At 47.4% G+C, this 17,301-nt stretch overlaps 1 protein-coding gene across 2 annotated transcripts in view; it reads right to left on the bottom strand.

Annotated features, from left to right (window-relative positions):
* Nucleotides 1–1,841: 1,841 nt before the first annotated feature.
* The window catches only part of LOC104056358 (sodium- and chloride-dependent GABA transporter 1), a 37,905-nt gene continuing 22,445 nt past the window's right edge, over nucleotides 1,842–17,301 (bottom strand). For both annotated transcript variants that reach the window (XM_009557609.2, XM_054062352.1), the window contains 6 exons: nucleotides 16,543–16,655; nucleotides 11,245–11,376; nucleotides 10,410–10,512; nucleotides 9,912–10,012; nucleotides 8,978–9,145; nucleotides 1,842–6,204 (listed from right to left, as the gene is read on the bottom strand). In XM_009557609.2, coding sequence (XP_009555904.2) covers nucleotides 6,100–6,204; nucleotides 8,978–9,145; nucleotides 9,912–10,012; nucleotides 10,410–10,512; nucleotides 11,245–11,376; nucleotides 16,543–16,655 — 722 coding nt within the window. In that variant the 3' untranslated portion in view covers nucleotides 1,842–6,099. The remainder of the gene's footprint in view (nucleotides 6,205–8,977; nucleotides 9,146–9,911; nucleotides 10,013–10,409; nucleotides 10,513–11,244; nucleotides 11,377–16,542; nucleotides 16,656–17,301) is intronic.

The raw sequence follows: 17,301 nt of genomic DNA, 5'->3' as shown, positions 1-17,301 counted from the left end.
CCCACCCCGGAAGAAATTCCTGTGGTGCATGAATACATCCAAGATGAACTCCTGCACATCTGTTCCACACAGGGCTGCAGTTGTGGGGTGAGGGCTGCTGATCCGCAGCGAGTGCAGTGGGAGCGCATGTCAGGCTGCAGCAAGCTGTAGGGCTATGGCTGGTCCCTGGGGCCTGAATGAAGGCTGGTGCCTCTTTCTTGGCAGCACAGTGGCATCATACCAGGCTGTCGGGAGGCATCTCCATCAATGTCACGGCCGTCAGGTATCAGCCTGGGAAGCACTAACCTCTCCTGAGCGTCTCCAGATATGGACACTTCCTGGCTGACAGCATCGTGGTGATCATGGACGTGTGCTTGGCAGGAGCTCTACGCTGTCCTTGGCAGTGCTGCCTCAGCCAGTGCTGCAGTGGAGAGAGAGGGATGCCACCTCTGCCCTGGGGTGACCACCTGGGCTCCCCAGTGAGCACAGTGCTGGGGCTCAACACCCTTTATCCAGTGGTTAACAGCTGCACACAGGTCCCACATCCCTTGGGATGTACCAGGGCAAGTACTAAAGCTCGGGAAAACTCTGCATGGCCCCACAGGCAGCCTTCAAAATGCTTGACACGAGGGCACAGGAGGGGACACACAGGGACTTACACTGGAGAGGGCACCCGATTTGCTGGAGGAGGGGACACCAGCCCCAGAAACTTGCCCTGATGGAGTGGGTAATGGTAACAGTAATGTCACTGCTGCCATGTAGCTCTGAGCTGATCCGATGCCTGCCGGGACTTCTGACCACCTGCACCAATTTAACTACTAAAAATGCTGACGACAGTGCAAGAAAACTGTTAAAACACACTCAGTGTACAGCACTGCAGCTTTTGCTTTCACGGCACTCTTGTTCCCCTCCATATGATTGTCAATAGGGGAGAGGAAAAGAGTCGACACCACCATGAGATGTCAATGAAACAGCACTAGCTTCCCACTTCAGTCAGAAACTCCGGGAAAGGAAGGAGGCACAAAGCCTGCACAGGGGTGACTGGGTGAGCAGGGAAGGGTCAGCACCCCAGCCTCTGCGCAGATCCTGCCCCACTGCTGGCACGCCTGTCCAGCAGTTTGGGGCTCATGGGCCTCTGGCACCAAGCAAGGCTGGCACAGGTAGGCAAGCCTCTCCCCAAAGAGGAAAGGTGAGAAAGGTGTGCAAGAGGATGCAAAGCAAAGAAGAGAGGAAGAAGTGACAGGTATTCAACTCCAGGGCTGCTGCAGTGGCCAAGATGGTGCAGGGGAAGATAGCAGCCAGCTCCCAAGGGAGTTCTCTCCCCTTTCCAAGGGCTTTGAAAGGATGCAATGATCAGAATGGCCTTGGCACTCATTTTTAAAAACTAGCTTCCAAGTGTCACCAATAAGTTTAAGAGTTTCTAGGCTTTTCTCTTCCTACCCCTGAGCTGCTCAGGTGGACTCTAACCAATAGGTGGAGTGGTACAGAGAAAGGATCAGACATCAGTAGAGGAAAACACTACTATATGGGCACACTGTGTAGCCTCTGGTGTCAGTATTGCCATCCAATGCTGAGCACCATGTTTCATGTGCTCAGCTCCTGAGAAAAGCAGACAGAAAGCTTGGTGTAAGCTCCATCACCACGGGTGGGCTGGTAGTCCTCAGTACAAGTAAAACCACAGTGGACATACCCCTTAGTGGTGCAGACCCCATCCCTATTTGGCCATCGCCACCAAATGCAACCAGGGTCCCCCAATCCATTGAGAATCCCCCTGGGACACGAGAGTGATAAGGACAAGCTGCTCATCCAGAATGATGTCAGCTATAAGTGTACCTCCTGGCGCACAGCACAACTGAGCCAAACACATCATTTAATAGAATTGTGGAGACATTACAAGCTATGCAGTGTTCGGCTAGCCAAAGCCTTACAGTGCCACACGGCATCAGTATCATAATGTAGACATTGCATATGTGTTTGTACAACCAGCTCCCAGCTGTTGGAGCACATCTGGGAGAACAGCAGCAGGAAGAACTCCGTCACATCCACACCTCCAGGGGAAGCAGCACTTGAGCGACAGCAAAGCAATCCTGACTTTCCCATTGCTACCCTCAGCCCTGCTGCTAAAGCAGAGGGTGGGGTCAATGGCATTTATTTTATTTTTCACAGCCCTCAGGAAAAAGAGGATTTCAGAGGGATTTGAGCACAGCTCCCTAAATAGCTCCTTAGAATTAAGAGGTTTCACGGGGGATTATTTCAAGCAACTGCCCATGGCAGGAGGGAGAGGCTGACTTGTGCTGGGGAGTCCAGGGGACAGAATAAAGGCAGGAGCACTGTAGGTGAGCACAAGGGAGCAGGAACCCCTTCTGAACCTCAGCCTAGGGGAGAGGAGAGCACCTATCCTCTCTCGTGGGTGAGCCAAAAGGAGTGGGGAGTGGAGGTATAGTCACCAGAAGTGATGGGCCATGGAGAAACCACAAAACCACCTCTTACAAAGGAGTCACTGGCACTGAGCACAGCACATGCCTTTCACCTGGTATTTGAAGCCTGAAATCACAAACTCAACATTAGACCTGCCCACAATGGCATTTCTGAGGCATGGAATGAGCTCACGGCGCTGTTCCAGTCCCTATCTTCTCACTAGACAGGAAACCTGCATGCAATGGAGTTGGGAAGGCTCTTCTAGCACTAAGGATGGGATGAATTTGAAATGCTGGGGAAGGGGATCAGTTTAATCAGATAGAGCTTTTCTAAGGGCAAACTCCTCCCTGCAAGTCTGTGAATGCCAGGCTTTGCAGATCAGAATATTCATTGTGGAAATAAATAGTGCAAAACCAGGAAAAGCCCCAAAGTCTTTCAGAACAGGCACAGCTCTGCAGAGACTGGTGGAATTCGGGTTGAAATGCCTCTTCTAGTAATATGAAGAGATAGCATTTCTTGGCACAGTGCTTTCTGGTGAGAAGAAGAAGAAGAGAAGAGAGCCTGAACTTCATTATAATTTTGATACTGGGATGGAAATTTGTTCTTAGGGACCAGATCCTGCAAAAAGCTGGCCTCCTCTACAGGGTCCTGAGCTCCAGCTTTCAGCAGGTAGAAGGGCTGATCACGTGCACAGTGAACAGCTGAGCCCCAGCATGCAGGAATAAGTAATAAGGGTGGAAGAACAGCATATGAGAGAAGCAGGGAAGTGAGGCTGATAACAATACAGAGAGAAAGAAAAGAACAGAAAGGAGAAGAGAAGGGAGGGAGAGCTGTAGTTTGACAGTAGTGGAAGGGAAAAAACAGGAAGAGGCAAGTTGAGGTAGCTAATTTCCACTGGATGTATGAGAGCGGGGAAGGAGTGACGTAAGTGAACAAAAAGAAGCAGGGCAGGAGGGAAAGCAGAGGAGAAGGTTAAAGAGAGAAAACTAGGCAAATGGTAAATCTCATCAAATATTGTTATTATAAGCAGAGTCTGTGCCCAGTTGCCCCTGATGCTACTGGAGTGCCCCTGAAGTGATGTTCTGCACCTACCACACACAAGTCAGAGAATTACTGGGACCAAAATCTCAGCAAAAGGGACTTTGTTTTTTTCAACCCTTCTTTTTCCACTCCCCTGGAACAACCTGGATGGTATAACCCTTTGAACAACCCTCCTAGAAAACAATATTTTTGGCCAAGGGTTTAAAAAATGAGCATAACACTGATTTGTTTTACCTTAGACATGATCTGCCTCAATGAAGATGAAAAAATCAGGATCTTCCATGTTTTATGGCCTTGCTCAAGAACTGAATCTTTTGCCTATCACAACTCTGAGACCTACACAACTCTCAGTCTGCATTTTAGGGGAAGGAGGTTACATGACCTTGGTGTCCAGACAAAAGTAGGTTTCTAGTAAAGTTCATTACAACAAACATCAGAGGTTAACATCTGTTTTCAACACAGATGTTCCTCTCAAAGGGCATACATGTATATAAAGAGTGGTTCCCTTTATTCTCTGTTTATAAAAGCAGGTGAAAGTAGAATAGAAAATTCCAGCTATACTAGCGCTGGCAGTCACAGGACAAGGAAAGATGACACGTCTGTAACTGGCTGAGATTAATTGTGACAAACTATGATTGCAGCTTTCAGTGTTTGGCTTTCGGCTTTACATGATCAAGTGTTTCCTTGTGTCTATTTAATAGCTGCAATTTTTTTGACGTAAACACACTAACGATGAGATGCAGGACAGAGCGTGACCTAAGCTCGTGGTGTCGGAGACTGCAAAACATGCACTCAATGCTGGGCAGCCATGACGCCTAAGAGCCAGGACACAGAACACACTATGAGCACAAACACAACTTGGTTACACATCTAAAGCAATGATAATCAAGATACGTTGGTGAACTGGCAGGAGAACCAACCCCCAAAAGTGACCGACTTCAGCTTTAGTAACTAGATGACTTCTTTCCACTTTATGCTACTAATCCTTAGGCTGGGAGACCAGCAGAACAGGAGGTGGGCACATGCACAGTCTGGTCCCAGAGTTGGGTAGCATGGGGCCAACCTGCAACATGTCACAGCTCTACAGCCTGGGTAGGACAAATGTTTCCTTGGACAGTCATTTATGAATTTAATGACTTGAGCTGAGCCTGGGAGTGCAAGCTGGTGGGAAGAAGGCCAGCAGACCTGGCAGAAAGAAGACCAGAAGACCTGGCAATTCTGTCAGGGTGCCAAGGGAGGAGAGAGACTAATTTGCACTGAGCCACACTATGAGTGCACACGTATGACAAGTGCTTATGAAAGCGCTGAGTACATAGGCACCTCCTCATGGGGTCATTGGAAGACTGTCACAAACAGGAGCATCAATGTCACACCTGCACATGGTGTTATGATAAGCCACCTCCTTTCCCAAGGCTTTATAAAACAAAAATATGCTGCTGCTTTAGGACTGCTCTGAAACACCTCCCAGGCTCCTCCAAGCTGTTATATACTCCTCCAGCATCATCTACAGCAGCTCGCAGCCCCGCCATGTTGTGTGTGCTAGGAGCTGGGATATGCCAGTGCCAGCAGCTGGGTGTGCAGCCACTTCTCAAGGGAAGTCAGCACTGGTTCATGGGGGTGGTTTTAAGCATGGTGGCTACGTCCTTCCACCTCCAGAAGTCACTCCTGCCTTCTGCTAGTTAGGATTTAGGGGTTGTCACTTCCCCAGGAAAAGGTATAAGCTAAACCACTTGTGGGCACCATGTTACGTCTTACCACTTCACATCCTGGGGGAAAGCCAGGGAGCATGTTTGGCAGGACCTGCCCTGCTCCACTTGGGGGCGGGAGAGATTTGCACCGTACTGGACAGTCTCCCTATCACACAGCACACCTCTTGCCTCTGCACAAAGCAGATTGGAGCAGAGCATGGTCAGTGCAGGAGATTGAGACAGCCTTTAGCACACGGCCCTCAACTTACTCTCTTAGCTACATGCCAGGGTCAGGGAGTGGCCCTCTGAGCAGGACTGCAGAGGGCAGGATGCTCAAGAAGAAAAAGGCTGCCTACTTTACTAGGCTCTGGCTCACAGTGCCAGCCTGGATGGATGCGGTGGATTTGGGGAGGTATCCAACAGCTGCCAGCATGCTGGACTTCTCATTGGAATGCCTTGTTCTGCCACATCCCCTCCAGATGCGTACTTGCTAGTGTTGGTTTAAGGTAGATCAATTGACAACCATGTGGGATTTGAACCTGGTGTCAGCTGGCTCTCTGGGGTAACAGCATGGCTGTGCGCTACAGGATACTCTGCAGAAGTTCACGCGGAAAGGTAAAAAAAAAGAAGAAGAAGAAGAGAGAAGTGGTCAGCAATCAGTATAAGCTCTCCAGAAACATCACCTCTTGTCAGAATGAGGAAGACCTGGGCACCAGCCACTCCTCACTGAGAGCCTGGACCAGGATGTTGCATGATGAAGACGGTCACTGCACGATGCCCTGGTGACAGCTCAGGCAGAGCCTCGGTAAGCCGGGCTGGTAGGAAGAAATGTGAGAGGTTCCTCCACCAGGTCCTCTCTTCAACAAGTGAAAGCCACCATGGAGCTGGGGACAGTGAACTGTGCCGGAGGAGCTCGAGGAACAATGTGGCGTGAGCAGCTACAGGGCAGGGCGAGGAGGTGCGGGCTCTCCTCCTAGACGGCGGCATCCAAGACCCTCCCGTTCAAGGACTTCTTCAGCTGGAGGCCGTTGTTCTGAGCATGCACCTCTGGCTTGGGTTGTGTCATCTGCTGCAAGCGCTGCCCGGGAATGAAGGGAGAGAGCATGTCAGCCAAGGGCCAGAGGCAACAGCCATGGGGCAACGGGGGTATGGCTGTGGCTGAGGGTTGGGACCCTTCTAGCCAAGCCTCAGAGGAAGCCCTAGTTACAAAGGAAGGGGATGGTGCAAGTGGCAGGATTTAATCCACCAGCACCATTCAGCATTCTGCTGAAAGCCTCTGCAAGTCACCTCTGCTTTGGTGCTACACACAGCACAGCAGCTCCTCCTTTTATCTGAAATACAGGGATCACCCTTATAATACTGGAAAACTGTTACCAGGCAATACCAGCTGCAAGCAGGAACAAGAGAAAGCTGCAATGTCATAGGCTTCTGGGCACACCCATTTTCCTAGTTTCCATAATTTTTCAAGTAGGGTTGATTATAAAGCATTACTAACTAGCTGCAGCAGGCTGACAAGGTTATGGTATGTGCTGCTGATGCAGATCAGATCAGCCCACCTGCACAAACCTTTGCACTAGCAGCAATTCCTGTCAAATGAAAATTGCAGAGACAAGTAGAGTGTGTGCAGAGACAAGTGAACCAAGAACCTAGGAAAATATGGAGGGGCAAGTCATTACTGGAGGCGTGTGGACTGAGCATCAGGAGTGATGAAGAAGAATGAATCACTTTTGCCTGTCAGGGAGGGACTAATGCTGTACGTTGCAGAAAAGGCACAGGAGGATTGAGTCTGACCTAAATAGGCATCACTAAGTCAGGAAAAAGCTCTTTCCAGCAAAGGGAAACAAGCTTCTACTTTCCAATACCACTGAAGTGGCTGTTGCTGGGTGAAGTTCCTGAAATGTTCACTGAGCTGCCTGTGCCATTCATGGTCTTTTTTTTTCCCCCTCACATTCAAGCTCAGTAGGATCAAAATGGCTTGTAATCTTTCCTGTCTGTCAAAACCACTTTATTCAGCATTGGCATCTAATTTCCCTCCAGCTCCAGCTCTATTACAAAGTAATCCAGGATCTGTGCATATAAGAGGCCAAAAATTCTCTCTGCCTCTCTGATATCAACAGACACACACACAATCTGTCTTTCTTCCTGCTGCCATCTGCTGCTCACTTCTGGGTCTATGAATGATGGGGAGGAGATCTGGGTCTCCAGATGTGTGTAGGCACTGTTGGAGGGAGAGTGGGACAGAGAGGGTGCACACCAGCTGCTCATGCTGCTGACTGGTACTGCTTGTTTGATGAGACACTGAGAGGATGGGTAGAAACAGGCTCATGAGGTGCTCCCAGATGTCAGGACATGCTTACACCATCCCTAGTGGAAGCAGGAATGAGACTAACCAAAGGACTGGACCTCCGTCTATACTTGCAGACTCCATCTATACTTGCAGACTTCCCTCTTCCCCCTTTTTCAGCTCATATTATGAGGGGATAAAGAATCCTCTAAAGAGCTGAGACAGGACCTACTATTGGAATTGCTGCTGGCCTTCAATCCTAAATCACCACAGTGGCTTGTATAACACCCTGGGTTTGAATCATGCAGGAACACTAAGTGGATCTCAACACCAATGTCAAGAACCTAAACCTGACCTTAGATGAGAGACCAGAAACTGAAAGAAGATGTGAGACACCAAACCCATCCAGTTCCCACACCAGAGCCCATCCAAATAGAGAGCTGGGAGAAAGAAAAGTCGATTTCACCTGCAACTTGACCTCAGGAGTAGAGATCATAAAGCTGATCTCAGCCCAGCAGTTCCAACCAAACATTTTTGCGTTAAACATTATTCAAAATAGAGCATCTATGAAGTAGACTCGTGGGATTTAGATAGCATCTGGTGTCTGTTGCAGCTGGGCTGGGAAAGCTATAAATCAGTAGCCCTGCAGTGACTTCTTACACCTGTAGCTTGCAGCAGATAGCATCAAGCCAGGGACTTTGTGCACATTGCTCTGAAGACTGAATGTCAACCCTGTAAATAAAATTTTAATAGTAATTACTAGGTATGACATACAGAGACTCATGATTCACTGCTACATAAACCCCTGCTTAAGTAAAGAAGAAAATGCTTTAAACAAGATCAGAGTTACGGGTATTGTTGGTCCTGCATAAAAGCCTGTCTTGCTTCTTAACCCCTTGTTCACTGAGTACACTTTGCAAAGCACAGAACAAACTACTGCTGTGTATGTCTCTGCCACTACCAGCTCCCAGCCCTGAGATATTTCAAGATTCGTGCTCAGAGAATGCTGATCTCTCTGCTGAGTAATGCCAGGTAACCATGCTCACAAGCACCCGACACAAGTGCCAGGCAATCAGGAACCACTGGGACCTGGGATTTCTTTGTGTTAAGAAACTTCAAGGACTCCCTTCCAATCTCTTCCAGGTCTCCAGTCCCCTGCATCAAAGAGATACCCAGGGGAAAGGGGCTCCCTTTTATGACAGTGACAGCACAACGCTCAATGAAGACAACGGACTGACCCAAGAAGAGACTACCTGAAGGTCTACCCACTTGGCCAGGCGCAGCCAGCCACATGCTTCCTGACAGTGCTCCCAGGCACTTAGATGTGTTAGTGCTAATAAACCCTCTCCAACGAGCCTATGTCGCCAGAGGCCGTGCAGTGCACTGGGGCTGATTTGAGCCCTTCTGGAGGAGAGGGTGTGCACAGCTTCTGCAGCACCAACCTGAAGCACTCTGACAACAAACAGACTTTGTCAGAGGAGAGACTGCTCAGTTCTCCTTAGATTTAGCTCAGTGTGAGGCTTACTCTAAGCAGACAGCAGAAGGGGAGCGGTTAAGGTGTTTGTACCTGTCGGAGAGTCCCCGTTGAGGTGAAGAAACAGTACAGCATGTATCCTGGAATCAGTACCATGGAGGATAGAGCCATGAGCCAACCAATTCCTTGTCCCCATGCAGGATAGATGTATTTTCCCAGTGTCAGAGGAGTCATTTCCACCACACTGAAGAAGAACACGCCCTGGGAAAAGAGAACCAGCCATCGCAGGTGAAGGCATGCAAAGTCAGGGACCATCAATTCATCCTTTCCTTCATTATACTCTTAGCTCTCAAGTCTTACAGCTGCTTAAACTAGTCTAGATGCTCCCAGCCTACCAACTGGTAATTTCATGTTATTTCTCCCCTTATCCTATGTGAAAAGCTGGAACTGAAGTACCTCTGATTTCATTCTTCACCAGTCTACTCAGACAAGCAGTACCCCACATAAGCTTTCAGGTGAGTTAACAGAGACCTCACAGCTGGTCTCAGGAGGCTTCATCTTCCTGTCATTGGCCATCTTACATAATTCCCTGTACTATTCCTGCTGGAAATGCATGAACCAGCAAAGGCAAAATTGCTCCACAGTCAGCTATACTGCACTTGCTGACGTCTTTTACTCTGACAAGCCTATCAGGGGCTGAGGCTGGAGCCAAAGTAGCCAGGAGTCTTCACCAGCACCAGTAACAACTTCTTAAAACAGTAAATCATTTGCTTATCTTTTGGCATATCAGAAAGTATAAGATGGCATAATTTCGATTAAAACAATCATCTAGATCTTTCCTTACAGGTGATTTCCAGCAGGCAGCATGAAAGAGGCTCACTTATTACTTTTCCCATCTCAGGTCTACCTAGGACCACCTTGCATCAGACCTATACAGGATCAAGAAAATAGTGTTTCCCCTGTAGCCCATCCAAACTAAGAGGCCCTTCTAGATCCATTCCTGTAGACAAGATACCTCTGTTCTTACCAGGCAGACAACAGGAGTGAAGAAGGCCCAGCAGATCTTCCACCAGATGCAAGGTTTATAGCCAATCATTTCTTCAATGTTCCTGTAAAATCTGTTCACACCTATAAGGAGAAATCAGCATTGAAAAAACTTCCCAACCCAGCACCATGGTCATCACCTCTTGTCATGACACCGGACAGGCCAGCCACAGCAAGAGAGTGACAATGCTGTCATATGAGAAGGATTATCTGGAGGAGATAGAGTACAGGGACACAAAGCAGGTTTTGCTAGCAGCTTCTATGTTTCTGGTGTTCTCTTGAAGGACCAGAGGACAGGACCCTAAGCATCTGTCAGTTTGTGCAAAGGTCTTTGTGCAGAACTGGAGAAGTGAGGTGGTAGCCTCCCAGTCCTAATTTTCTAGAGCAATCAGGCTAAGCCATGGTCAGTTGCAAAGTTTTCATTGGCTTCACAGTAGGACACTTCAGAAATAACTCACCATGCTATGTCTTTTATACTTACCATAACACCAAGAAATTGAGATGGTCTCAAAGAAGACAAGAAAGAGAAGACACATGCCACTGGCTGAATAATAGTCAAACAACTTGAAGACATAAATGCCACCCTGAGGAGACAAAACCAGGCTCAAGGATATTAGTTATAGATTACAATCGACATATCAGCTGACTTCTCGGATTGTTACTATCTGTGTCTGCTGGCTTTAATCCTAATTTCCTTGGAGAGTAGTGCTGACATTGCAAGGTTTATATTGGAATCTGGTTCACAGCAGCAAAACTGAGGTACTCCTGCACATAATTAGCCAGCCTGCTCAGGCAGGGGCAATAATGAGGAGAAAAGCAGTTTCACTAGGCTTTATTACTTTTCCCAGGTTTAGATGGAGTCACTCAATCTGCTCTGCTCTGCCCCTCACAGACTTTTGCTGCCTTGCCTTCACATGAGCCCACAGTGCTCCCCAGTCACCAAACCACTCGGCCCTGACGTCCACACACATGAACCTTGCCTCCAGCTGCAGAGGTTCAGGGCTCCAACAGACTGGTCTTCTTTACGTTACTGTACCCTTTGCAACAAGCGTTTCCTCAGCTCAGGCTCCAATGGATGAGCCCTTATCACAAACAGCAAAAAAAACCAAGCCAGACTGATAACAGGATAGTGGTAAGAATTATGGAGGCAATCAAAGTCACTTGAGATGTAGCAGTGACAGGCAAGCCCATTCATCCAGTCCTAGGACAGCTCCTAGGGATGCTGTTACTCCTCCTCAAACCCTCAGTGCTGCTGCGTTACACCACAGTGACGAGAAAGGTGCCATGAATGGAGGTATAAAAACAGACATTTGTACCTGGGTGATGTTGGAGAATCCGATGAGATAGGAGATGAAACAGACTACTGCAATGAAGATCTTCTTCCTGGCTCTCAGGAGATGAGGATACTCATCCATCAGGGCTGTAATGAACCCTTCCACAGTACAGAACTACAGAAAAAGGTATACACCAAAGATAGATATATATATATTAATGTCTTAGCCTGACATTATCCCCTCCAACATTTAACTCTAACGTTCAGAGCCTCACTGCTTTAAGTCCTCTCTGCAGACAATAGAACAGGAGTCACCTCTGCACAAAGCTGGTCCAAACTATCTTCTGAAAATGCCTCTGTCTCTCCCTGCTTAAAAGCACCAGGGTTAAAATCTAGGATTAGCTGAGATAAATCTCTTCTTTCTACCTCCCATGGAAAGCCTCCTCTTTCTTCCCTCAAACAGGGCCTCCACGTCCCCCATGTTGCCAGGCTGTCTGTCACAGCAATGCATCTGTCTTCTGCTGGGACACGTGCAGGACCTTGCTTGCTCTTCCTTTCCCATGTGTGCTCTTCTCAGCCTACTGCAACAGCTCTTGTGCTGTTCAGTGATCTGAAACATTACCTAAGGAGCTACATGACCCACTGCCCAGTCACACATGCATGTGCAGAACAGACATCTCTGACTATCTTTGATTTCACTTTTTCAAGCACAATACATAGGTGTACATAGCACATTAGAAGTCCATCCCCACAGCACATGGTCTGAAACATCTGGCTGATTTGTGCAGCTCTGTACTACGCACAGTATATTTATGCTGTCTGCACCATAACACACAAGGAAATTCCCATGACTGTAACCTTCAAATCAGTTTTCCTACTAGTTCTGCCCTGTGGCATGGGTGCAGTGTGACTGGATATATGTGAAGTGCATCCTTCCCTCCTATTTCTCATTAAATTGTGAGATTCACTTTTATATCTCACTGCCAAAACCCACTGGTAACATACAGCTCTCAGAGATCACATCGTGCCTCTGGCAAAAATACTGGGAAGTTTATGAGGGCAGCAAGGTCCTAGTTTCCCTGGTCACCCTTAATAAATGTACAACACAGTGCCATGAAAATGAAAGAGATTTGAATAGGGAGACAAGAAGGAAAAAAAACCCTATAGTGGAGGTAGAGGTACACGGGCTAAGAAGAGCAGAGGGCTGGAATGATGTGTGGAAGAAAAGCAACAAGTCTGAGCCCTGCCTATAGGTGGGCAAAGACAGCAGAAGAGCTGGCACACTGCCTGCATCTGAGTCTGGATTCCACCTGGGCACAGAGCAAGGCAAAGGGTAATGTTTCTGACCAAGGGTTTATATTCACACAGTGCAGTGTGGACAGCTGGTATTCCCAAAGTGCCAAAGCTCAACTGCTTCAACTCAAATTTTTAATGAGCCGAGCCTTTTATGTTCAACACAAGTGCTATTAAGGCATCTCTTGCTGTTTGGGCATGGGTTAAGCTGCTCTTCCCATCCCGCCAAGCTCATTGTCTAGAAAAGTCAGGACCGAGGTGGCACCACAGTGTGAAGAGCCAGCATGACAAAAAAAAAAAGCACTGTCGAAAGCTATTCCTTCCATGTGGATGCATGGCCAGGCGCTGCCAGAGCCATGTGCAGGTCCGGGCAAGGCAGTGAGGGAAAAGGGTTCAGAGTGGAGCCACAGGTGGTCGGTGGAAGAGAGTGGATGTCAGGTGTCCAGTGGAGAAGCAAAGAAAAGGATGCCTCAGATGATAGGAGGGAGTAAAACTGACAGCCCTTTGGTGCAGAAAGAGGGATCAAAGTCAGGGAAAGCACAGAGGGAAAGACAGGGAGGCAGCTGATGGGGAACAGGGCTACAAAGCCAGTTGAAATCTCTTTGCCTCCTATCAAAATTAAGCCACTGTATAATGGATGAGGTGGATAACCATATGGTGGTATGCTGCTTTTTCTAGCCATAAAACAGGCAATGGCCATCATACCTCTTACAGAAAATTATCTCATGCCAGCCTCAGGCTTCAGAGGTGATGCAGCCTGGAGGAGGCTCACCTTTCCAACCCTGGGGACTGCAGCTCCCTGGCTGGCTTGGGGTCCGTATTTCCCAGCCTGCACACCCAACCTTAGATGCCCACATGAGATAAATAAGCATCTGAACGAAAGCATGCAGCTTTCAGGAGGGATGAGCAACGAATCATTGTGCCTCCTGTTTTCACCTTTGCCCTGTTTATCTACTTGTGCATACAGGTGGATACACACACACACACATATGCACACTTCAGTCTGCTTTCCAAAAAGTTCCATTTTCTCACCGTCTCCAGCCATAGTTTCTGGCACATATTCTGTTCTTCCTTATGCCTTGCCCCATGATGTTGTTTCTCTCCTAAATATTTTATTTCCATTCACTTCTCTCTTTTGCTCTTTTTCCCCTTCAGGGGCTTAGTCAGTACACAAGATGCTGGGTCTGATAATCTGAGTCAATATATGTGGCACCTCAGCCTGAAGGAAAGTCTCTCTCTCAGTGTAAGGGGCTTGCTATTCCCTCCCTGGCCACGCAGAGCACCTTGACCAGGACCCATGGGCCTGTGCGGGTTCGACCGCAGTTGCCAGATATGCAGCAGAGAGACACCAGAGTGGGTATCACTGCTGACAGCAGGAAATCCTCATGAATAACCTGTGGGAGGCGGCCTCACATGGGATAGACACAGGCTTGCAGTCACAAGGCTTTCTGGCTCCCCTGGGGAGAAAATATCTGACCTGGAAACTGGTAGGTTAAAAGAAAGTATTAGCATATTATGCAAGAGGGTCGAGACGCAAGAGACCTAAAGCCCGGACGGATGAGAGGCAGAGTGAACAGTAAGGCACACCAGTGGCAAGTGGGGGCACAGGAGGGAGGCACGTGTCTATCAATATAGGTCGTTTATCCTGTTCAAGTAACTGCAGATGAGATGAGCACCCTGGCAGAAAGAGGCTGATATGACTGTGCTGTGTCTGCAAACGACTCACTATCAAAGCTAAAGGATACAGGTGGACTTACTCCCACAATCCTTAAGGGGTTAGGGCTTGTTATTACATTGCAAATGCAGATTTCAGCCCTTTTTTCCTTCCTTCCAAGCACCTCCACCGTGCCTACAGACCCATGCCCAGCTAGCGACAAGGGGCAGCCACAGCCCAGCAGCCCTGGATGTGCAGGGTGCAAGGAAGGGCCCTGTGGCTCTGCTGTACCTCTTGGACTGGGCTGCTGACCCAAATGAAAAATGACTGCTCATCTGCAAATTCTGCAAGCAGTATTTAAAGAGCACATAGCAAAACCATCTCTCTTCATTTTTTCTTTTTCCTTTTTAAAACTGGATGCTTCAAAATGCCTGTGCAGTTGCAGCCATTGTTGCAGCCTGTGTTGTTTTATATGCATAAGCTGTCATGCTGTTAATGGCGTGCGTGATTGAATCAGAGCTCCAGCATGCAGATAGAAAGCTTCTTCATGCGTATTTATCTGTGCCTTTTTGGAAGCTTTCTTTTCCTTTTGATACTTCATTTCCCCCTACGCACCCCTGGGCAATGATAGTCCCCCCAGACTGCCTGCCCTCTGAGACTAGCTGTCAGAAGGGACCTGGAGCATTTGAAACGGTATTTCAGAAGCAAATGCAGCAAATATATTCCATGCAGTGCTTAGAGGGCTTATTGTCAGGTCTCTAATTATTTAGCAGTGCTAAGTGAATAATCTGTGGAGGGTGGTTTTTCTTTCTGTAAATCTAGCTTCTTTTGGAACATTTAGTTGTTATTTGAAATTATTTGCCAAGTAATGTCTGTGGGAATGCAGTCGTGAGTTTTTGTGATGTGTTACAGGAGTATGCCGTAACTGAAAATCAAATTTTGTTGATTAGGTTTTCCTGGAAACCAGGTGTGACATTCAATCTTGTACCAGTGGCTTGCACTGCAGGCAAAAAGCATGGGGGCACAGGAAGGATGTGACAGACCCGGCACAGGCTTTTGAAGGAGCCTTTGCTTTTGATGCACCCAAAAGAGAGGCACGTTGCAATTAACTGCTTCAGCGGGTATCTACTTTTATGCTGAATTATCAGGGAAAAATCTGTTTAAAAAATAGCTACTATGATTTTTTTTGCTGTTTGTGAGGGTTCTGAGGGGAACAAGGTAGAGATGTTTTGCTACATAAAGCGACTTCCCCCCCAAATATCTTGTAAGATTTATCTGATGACAAAGAAGTCAGGGTACCCTGGCACCAGCCTTTCCTAAGGCATGGCTCCTTTATTCTGCCAGGATCTACTCCTGCTCACCTACAGACCAGGCCAGGTGCTTCAACTCTGCTCAGGGACATATTTTTTATCAACAGCAATGCTAAAATGCTACATCAAACCATCATCTTGACACCATGGAAGAGCCCTAATTCAAATGCTGCATCGCTGCATTTCTCAGTGCAATCTGTTGATACTGTGCCAGAACACCGGGTCTGGCTGGAGAATGGTACCTTGTGCAGAAATGCTCCTCCCAGCTCCTGGGAGTAGAGAAGATGGAGACTTTTTACCCTAACCTATGACAGTAAAATAGCAATGACATTTTCTTGCTTCATAGGAAATGCAGTTTGATCAAGGTGACATAGTAAGAAGAGCCAAAGCATCCAAACTGTTGCTCACAAAATATGAAGGAAACTGCAATGGCCACAAATTATTATCATGCAGGCATGAAATGAAAAGTTAATACTGATTTCCCTTATTTCACATACCTGTTCTAGGAGTGAGAGGAATTACGTCTTACAAGAACAAAGCCATTACTACTGGAAAGAAATCTTTTTCCTTTTTTCCCTTTCCCAAAGCATTTTGGCAGTGATAATTTCCCACTAACTCAACTTGGAGCCTGTGAGCTCAGCTGCCTGGGTTGCCCAGCAAGATGGAGACAAGCTGTGCCCACACAGCAGCACTGGCACATCACTAGAACCAAAAATTGAGCTGATTGGAGAAAAGCTTTCCAAAGATCCTCTTGCAGAGAAGTGGTGATTACGTTATAAGGCTGACTGGTTCTGCTGGTCTGCTGGAAGTTGATTATTACTCTTTATTTTTAATTGGCAGCAGGACAAGGACTGGTGCATTGGGTAATGGCCAGATACTGCTGCACTTGCAGTATATGCCTGCACCAAGGAGGAGAGCAGAGACGATGAACATATGGGAGGTTTTGTTTTATGCAGCTGCTTCTCACCATGAAGGGTAAGAAAATACCCTGCTCAGCACTGTCCCAAGGTGCAGAAGGGGACACCACCATCAGATCTGTAGATATCTTTGTGTCTTACTCTACTTTGTTCCTGGGTCGCCTCACCTGACTATCCAGACCCAACATCATCAGCATGGAGAAGAAGAGAATCGACCAGAGTGGGGATAGAGGCAGCTGTGTGACAACCTGTGGGTAGGCGAGGAAAGCCAGTCCAGGGCCTGCAGCAGTGAAAAGAGGAATGAGTCCACATATATAAAGTACTTGATGGAAGATCTGAGCTAAGGGCCACAGTTGAACAGAGAGACAATGATCACAGTCAATAATTGCAGGTATTTAATATAGGAGCCAGAAACCCCTGAGCCTTTGCCCATGACACACCAATGCAGGGGAGGTGCCCTGTGATAGGATGGGGAGGCAGGAATGACTGGAGAAACACTTTGCCTTTTCTCTCCTTGGAGGAAGAAAGTCCTCAAACTACTGCTACCAAGCGGAGCTGGAGCACTTTGCTAGAAAAATAAACAGTTATTCGGAGCTGGTTATAACTTTCTTGATGTCTTTTTTTTTTTTTTATCACAAAATGCTGTTTCTTGAGATAAAAGGTTTCTCTGGGAAGACAGTAATTTCAAAATATGTCTTTGTGCAAAAAGGTACAGTCCTGTCTTGGTTAAAAAATTATTCTGAGATTACAATTTCAAAATTTTGCAAGGAAAAGGGACTCCAAATTTAGATTACATCTACTGAAAACTTAAGCAGCGTCTATTCTCCATGGGAAGGTTTCGTAAAACAAATGGCCTAAATATTTCACTTCAGCAAAAGCACATAATACTTCAGCAGTAAAACAAGGGCAACATTAAAAGAAGGCAG

This window comes from Cuculus canorus, chromosome 1 (assembly GCF_017976375.1).
Source record: "Cuculus canorus isolate bCucCan1 chromosome 1, bCucCan1.pri, whole genome shotgun sequence".
NCBI classification, from domain to species: domain Eukaryota; kingdom Metazoa; phylum Chordata; class Aves; order Cuculiformes; family Cuculidae; genus Cuculus; species Cuculus canorus.
Note: the sequence above shows the minus strand (reverse complement) of the source record. Positions and strands in the feature narration are given on the sequence as shown.